At 42.9% G+C, this 7453-nt stretch overlaps 1 protein-coding gene across 1 annotated transcript in view; it reads right to left on the bottom strand.

Moving 5' to 3' along the window:
• The window catches only part of mylkb (myosin light chain kinase b), a 17450-nt gene extending 10905 nt beyond the window's left edge, over nucleotides 1-6545 (bottom strand). The window contains exons 1-5 of the mRNA XM_066665565.1: nucleotides 5573-6545; nucleotides 3999-4115; nucleotides 3805-3840; nucleotides 2278-2328; nucleotides 264-391 (exon numbers count right to left, since the gene is read on the bottom strand). Of these exons, the coding sequence (XP_066521662.1) occupies nucleotides 264-391; nucleotides 2278-2328; nucleotides 3805-3840; nucleotides 3999-4115; nucleotides 5573-6290 (1050 nt within the window). The 5' untranslated portion in view covers nucleotides 6291-6545. The remainder of the gene's footprint in view (nucleotides 1-263; nucleotides 392-2277; nucleotides 2329-3804; nucleotides 3841-3998; nucleotides 4116-5572) is intronic.
• Nucleotides 6546-7453: the final 908 nt, after the last annotated feature.

Below are 7453 nucleotides of genomic sequence, written 5' to 3'. Positions count from 1 at the left end.
TGGGCAGAGCAGGGTTGCAGCAGGGGATTTCTATGAAAAGGCCTCTGAGATTCTTCAGCAGCATGCCTCTGACACAGTGAACTGAACAAAACCTTTTGGCTTGTCATATCACCTTATAATTCCAAGAGTAGAGAATTTTCTGCTGGCTGCTTTTCAGAAACACTCGATTATACTTTCCCTCTTTTCCTCTAAGCCCATCCAACTATCCATCTCTCTTCTTTCTCTCTTCATGTCATACTTTTCCTCTCTTCATCCATTCTCACCGGCTTTTTGAACTTGAGCCATTTGCAGGTAATGGGTGCAGTGCCTCCAAAGTTACACAGCAGCTCCACCTTCTCTCCTGCTCTGATCTTCAAGTCTCCAGGGAACTGCAGAACCTGGGGAGGAGAACCTGCAAAAAGGGGAACAATGGGAGAGAGAGAGAATGTGTTGAATATTACGGTCTTATAATAAGCACAGTGCAAATGTCTGAGACTGCACTTAACATATTTCACATTCAGTCAAAATGGCCAATAAGTTTGAGTTATTTATTTTCCGGACAGGGGCGTGGCTGCAAATGGGCTGGAGTAGGCATTGCCCATCCAATCAAAATTCAATCTACAGAATGCCCAAAGCAAAATCTGAGTTTAATTATATATATCTCCTAAAAATAGGACAGTATAATAATTTTGAATAGCTTTCTTCCACCCCCACTCAACCACTCCCTTGTTTACATACCCTAACTAGGAAAAACAACATTTTGTTTGTTGCCTGCCCAAATAATCCAAACTCTCAGGCCATGTCCCTCTTATAATTCCTTTTTTATCAGGAGACATCTCTGATAAGACTGGACGCAAGATATAATTTACAGAGAAAATGGTATGCCTAACAACCATTCCAGACCCGATCAGACCATGAAACTTTTCACTATTAAATAAGGCTTTCATCTTGGTGAGAGAAAATCAAGCTCTGGCCTTGCTTTAGATTGTGAGGATGTGCAGGTTTCAGAAATCATAGGAAAGAAATCAAAACACAGAGAAAAGGAAACAGGCATAGATAGAAGCTGCTGGTACAGTTATAACAAGGGACTGGGGACCGAGAACCCAGACCTCAAAACTTGTTAATGTGTTTGGGATCATTTGAACTGTGAGAAGCAGAATATGCAACCAACTTTCAAGACTGAACTTTGAAGATGAAGGAATAAAACAGGCAAATGTCTTTTAAAAACTGACAGCTGGTTTCTAAACAGCTCTGCTGGAGGTGTCTTTTCTTGTTCAAGGTTTTTTCTACTTTTTCCAGAACTGAAATGTAATAACTTTGATTTAATGGACATTTTAAACGCACTCTTAAAAATAAAGGTGCTACAAACGGTTCTTTGAGCGATGCCATTTTTGCAAATATGTTTAAATTGGTAAAGAACCCCAAGACAAATTGATGGATTTTTAACCTTTAAAAGGTTCTTCACACTCATGTATATCTTATAAGCAAACAGGGTTCTTAACGGAAGCAAAAATGGTTCTTCTATGGCATTGCTCAAAGAAACCTTAGTAGCACACATAATGAATGGTCTCTGATTTTCATTCAGAATGGTAAAGACATTTAATTTCACAACTGAACCCCTAACAGTCTGTCTGTTAGTACACCATTTTTAATGCTCTAAACTTGTTGCCTTGGGTTGGGGCTGGGGGGTGAGGAGCTCTCGCCTCTTGCTCCCGTTGTATGCTCAGCTGAACCTATGTGTGCTTTTAGGTCCTTTACACCTTTATTTGCTACACATGGAAAAACATGGGAATTTCTTTTTTAATTCATCCGAGAACTTACATTTACGTTTCGGCATAGCTGCTCGAGATGAGGGTGGGTACATGAGCTTTGCCTGACGTAAACAAGGACTACTGACGTGCAGACTGACCAATTAAATGTTTACAGGAAATGTTATCGACCAATAACCGTAGCTCTAAAGTCAGACCGTCCAATCAGAAGATTTTAGGCTACTTCACCACGCCTCCCTTCTCACTCAAGCAAACCAATCGGAGTAGGGGAGGGCGGGACTAGTTTGAGAACGAAACGCTTCTCGAAATTCTATGTAAGCTCTAGAAAAACAAAATCCCGGACGTTCCGCCCAGACATTTTTTTAAGTCTTAAAAAGAGGCCATGTCCTGGTAAAAGAGGACGTCTGGTCACTCTAAATTAACCTCTGTAACTGAAGGGGGAGCCCAGGAATAAAAATATCAAATCTTGCTTTGTGTTTCTTTAATTCGTAACTCATTCGGCCAAATTTCACCAGAAGCGAAGACTTACCCTGTTTGGTTGGAGACTTTGGTGCTGGCTTCTTCTTTATTTTGGCTTCATCTGGTTAAAACACAGAGTGTTATTATAGAATAAATAAATGTTTGGGTTATTTTAAGTTAAAGCCATTGCATAACATTTACTGCTTGTAAAGTGTACTTCTGAAGGGGAAATGTACATATTTAAATCCAAATTGACATCAGATGAACAGCAAAGAAGGAAGTCTCAACATACACAGATGGAAACATCTTAAAAAAGGGAGCCAGATAATAAATCATAAGAGTACTGGGACCTTAAAAACGGATCTCATTTTGGAAGCCACACTTGAATACGAACATCTGCATGTACCGGTCCATCCGAAGTCAAAACTGGTCAGCGTTTATTTGCCTGGGAGAATGTGCAGGAGCTCCAGGGGAGGTTTGCTCTCTCCAGATCAGCATCCCGGAGAGAAGCTTTGCCTTTGCGGACACCGCCTGCTGGAATTCCCCTTTTATGGGCATGCTAAAAATAGGGTCCCTAGATCCAGGAAATGGCACTGGCTCTCTCTCCCTGATATTTATTCTAGGTTTGATAGCCGTCAAGAAACAATGCAACAGTATAAACCCCACTAATGCTCCGGCCCAGGCCAAAGACACAGGCAGGACTGCAGTCAGGTTTTAAGAGGCACTCAGCATGAGAGAAATCTGCTCTAAGCCATTTTAGGGCATTCTTTTCTGCTCCGTCTCATATACTTCTGTTTTTATGCACTCTGCTTGCTCCAACCTTATTCTGTGTAATTGAGTTACTTCGCTAGTCCTTGCAATGCTCTAGTCGTGAAATCTTAGACATTCACGAGGCACCTACATAGTGGTAAGTGAATGTCCCAAAACAACATAAGAACCCCTAATTTATCAAGAGTCTTAATGGATTCCTAGGAATTTAAAAAGGCAATAACTCGCAAAGCATCTGCACTATTACTCTGAGTAGCTGGTTAAATATGGCCCGAGAAGAGTTATTTCCACTCTTCCTTGAGCACATGGATTAAGCATGAGGATATACTGTGACTGCTGTGTGAAAGCCTGGAACAAAAACAATCAAGACTGAAAGGCCGTCCCCTTAAAACCGATCCACCAACACTTACTAACAGGTGAAGCAGACAAATGCCCACCCCCTCACACTCCCTTTTCACCAGACAGGCATGCTGGCCCAGGCTGGCACTCTCCTCCCTCCAGGCTCAAAGTCTCAAATGACAGATGTTTTTAAAAAGGAAATCTGGATTAGCCTCCATCCCATGTCGCAGGCCATGCCACTATGCTGGAGCATCAGATGTGTATGGGATTTACTGTCTTTGTGATTGGGAAGTTGGTCAAGTTCCCGTGTTTGGGCAGGAAGGCTCTCGTGATCCAGTAAGATCAGGGGATTGCAATGTTTACTGGTATCACGACCACAGACAGGAAGATGAGAAATCAAAAACAAAATGGACACAAATACAAATACTTAAGCTTATGCATTTGAAAACCCCCACCCACACACACACAAAACAACAGCTACTTAACTTACCCTCTGTTGTAGGCACTGATGAAGAACTTGTCCGCTCTATAAAAAGAAATACAGTCAGATAGCATAGAGTCAGATCAGGTTTTAATATCTCTTGGTGTTCATACGGTAGCCAATACCTTACTGCTTCCATGTCTATGTTATCTGAATGAAACTGTTCAAAATAAGAGGTTTTTAACCCCTCTGGTTGACTTTACCATCTACGAGGACCAAACAGGAGCATTCAGCCTTTCCCTCTGCATTTTCCGCCTTGCATGTGTAGCGCCCTTCATCCTCTGGAAGAGCCTTGTCTATAGTGAGTGAGCATTTACCACCTGAGTTGGAAGAGATGAAACAAGAGATTAGCGAATACAACAGTGTGTTTATGCTCAGGTTTGAGATGATACCACCCCCCACACCTTTCTCTTTAACACATTAGCCACAAGTGGATTGACTCCAATATGATGTTCTAAGGAGCTGCTATTGGACGTGCATTCTCTCATAGGTCTACCTTTGGCCACACAAACCTCTCAGAGAAACAACAGATCCAGTATTCATCCACAAAAGAGGGAGTAACCTAACCTCTGGACAATGCAGCACTACAGGATCCCCCTGCACTTCTGCCCCCACTCAGACTTGGGGAATCCTCTACTGCTATTCCAGAACGTTCTAATTGTGCCCGAGTGACTGAGCACATCAGCCTCTTTTACGCCTGAACAAAGGGGCAGTTTCTGAGCCCCCGGATCGGATGACTCGACCCGTGTGATCTCAAAGAGCTGAAATAACAGTACTAACTGGGAGCAGCAGTCACCCATGCAAAGTCCAATCCCTGCTTTATGAGCTTGAGGCACTCGCTGTGATCTACAGCCTGTCAGAGAGAGGAGCAGAAGAGTGGAGCGTGTTTGAAAACATACTTTAGTCTTGACAAAGCCATTTAGTGACCAATCAGATTATGAACACCAAGCAAAGCTAAACTACTAGGAGTACAAATACAACTAATACATGTTAAATATTAAATATTAAAGTGCTTTGGTGTAATATATAATTGTAATTCAAACATTAATATTCTAGGTCTATACTTATGTCGCTTACACATTCTAACACCTTTATATTGTTTAAACACATACTTTTAGATACAGTATTATCCCCAAGAACAGAACAAATTGATGCACATGCTTCTGCATCACTTTTTCCTTGATGAAACCCGGATGCAAGGACTAATACATTTTTACTTGCTTGTCATTTTCAAATTAGTTAATTTTTAGGTTATTTTTTGTTGAAATAAAATGACAATTGTCATTTTTAATACTATGCACCATTTACCATAATATAACAAAAAGCCAGAGTTACACAAAAAGGGCTTTAAAAGTTATTTGTACACTTGTATGTACACAGCATTTGGCTTTTCTTGATACATGATGCGGACGTTTATAAAATAATCTAAAGGTACATTTTTGTTGGCTAAAGAAATGGTTTAAATGTACTTTCAAAGGTACAGCAGTGGTTTTAAAGTCTAGTCACGTTCCCTAAAGTTACATTACACTCTTCTCCAGAAGGAGAGATGAATATTTGTAAGCCATCATTATACACAGTAAAAGTCCTGAGGATGAAATAGAACGTATGAAATCAACACAACTTTAAAGATCTACGTTTAATACAGATTATGTTCCCTATCTAAAGTGCAATGATCAGTGATATAAAAGCTCAATTAGGGAAAGTTCATTGTCGGAAGAACCAGTAAATATTAACTTTATTTAAACATGGTGAAAAAAACATGATCCTCGCCTCGTACCTTCCTGAGATATGACAATGAACTTTGACGGCTTCACAATTTTCCCATCCAGTGACCAAGTGATGACTGCTTTTAGCTCAGAGGTCACTACACACTCTAACCTCAGCGTCTCTCCATCCACAACAGTGACATCACTCAGAGTCTGTGTGAACAAGGGCGCTTTGCCAGAGCCCTTCTTTCCGTTGTCTCCTCCGTCGACAGAGTTGGGCACACTCTTCTTTTCTGGCGAACTCCCATCTACATTGACATCCTTCTTTTGATTGATGCCTCCATCCACAGTTTTGTTCTTTGGTTCTGCCTTCCCACCATCTGTCTTCTTCTCTGGGGTCTGTTTCTCTGCTGAGATGCTTTTCCTCACTGCAGTCCCTCCATCGTTTTGTTTTTCAGTCCCTCCTTTCTCTACCACGCTGGCCTTTTTGTTGTCTGTTGTTCCATTCATGCCGTTGATCCTGCTCCGTTTGTCCTGCTTGCCGACTGCTGGTGCAGGTGCCAGGTCTTTTGCAGTTTTCTCAGGTTCTGGGGACTTCTTCTTGTTAAGAATGGATCTGAAGTCGGCAGGTGCGCTGCTGGTAGCCGGCTCTGCTGGAGGGGGCTTGGGTGAGCCTCCCTCCTTCTTTCCCAATACCGCCCTGAAGTCTACCTTGGTTGGGGTGTTCGTCTTGATCTCTGACCCCATCTTAGGCCCTGACCGGGGCTTGAGGGCCGCCCTGAAGTCCATCTTTCGTCTTCAGCCTCTCTGAAACGCAAGAGAAAATTCTGAAAGTGTCCACTCTCTTGGGCCTTCAGCTAGAGAGTTCCCAGGATCTCCACGGACCTCTTCTTGCGTATCCTCTTCCTCCCCTGTGGCGAGACGTCCTTAGAGAGGGGGGTTGGTTCCTGGTTTTCAAGTAACTGTGAGGAGGTCCTGCTCCTTCTGCAGCTCCCAGCCTCTCTGCTGAGCCACTGCTGGCACATACACGCTGGACTAGAGCGAGGGAGGAGAGAAAGAGTGGGGAAGAGAGAGAAAGAGAGAGATTGAGGGGGATATAGAGAGGGTGGGTGAGTGCTTACGGAAGGGGGTGGGTGGGAGGAAAAGGGATTGTTTAGAAGTGTAGTCTCCACTCTATAATAGGTTAATTGGAGACAGGGACACGGTTCATGTCTGCGTGGCATCACCAGGGACCTCAGCTGCCATATTGCCATATATGCACTTCCAGTGCATGGGCAACCATGGTGGAGTGAGATAAACAGCCAGGGCATGAGTGAAAGACCACTGATTTGGGATCAGAATCCCAGAGGAAAAAAAAGAAAGGATGTGGCCTTGGGGGATAGGGTCAGGGAGTGATAGAAAATCAGAAGCTTCCAAACCCACACAGGGATTTTTATGGGGAATCCTTATTAAACTCTAGGGAGCAAAAAAATGAGTGGGCAAATGAGGCATCATCCTCTAGCAGACAACGAAAGAATGAACATGAATATGGAAAATCCTGTGGGAGAATAGGAACTGGGGGAGCAACAGCACAGATGAACTAAGACTTGGACGAGGGGATGAACAAAGATTGAATGGCTTTAATAGGGAGAAAAAGAACCATAGAAAAAGGGAAAACAACAGAGAATTCCTGAGAAAGAGACAGGCTGAGAGAGACAGACTGAGAGAGAGAGAGAGAGTGACGCAGAGATGCAGAGAGTGAGGGGGCAGAACTTGAGAACCCTGTTCTCTCAGTACTTGGACAGAAACCAGAAGAGAAGTGTCCTGGATTTTCCATGGGTGTTTGTTTGGATGTGCCTAACCTGTTGACCTCTCCATAAACGGGAGCCCCTCATTGGGCTTTTTGGAAAGGCATTCCACCAATCAGAATCAAGTCGCATGTCTCCCACAGTTTATGTTAAAATGTTACATTG

Source organism: Hoplias malabaricus, chromosome 3 (assembly GCF_029633855.1).
Source record: "Hoplias malabaricus isolate fHopMal1 chromosome 3, fHopMal1.hap1, whole genome shotgun sequence".
NCBI lineage: Eukaryota > Metazoa > Chordata > Actinopteri > Characiformes > Erythrinidae > Hoplias > Hoplias malabaricus.
The sequence above is the reverse complement of the archived record's forward strand: the minus strand, read 5'-3'. Positions and strand labels throughout refer to the sequence as shown.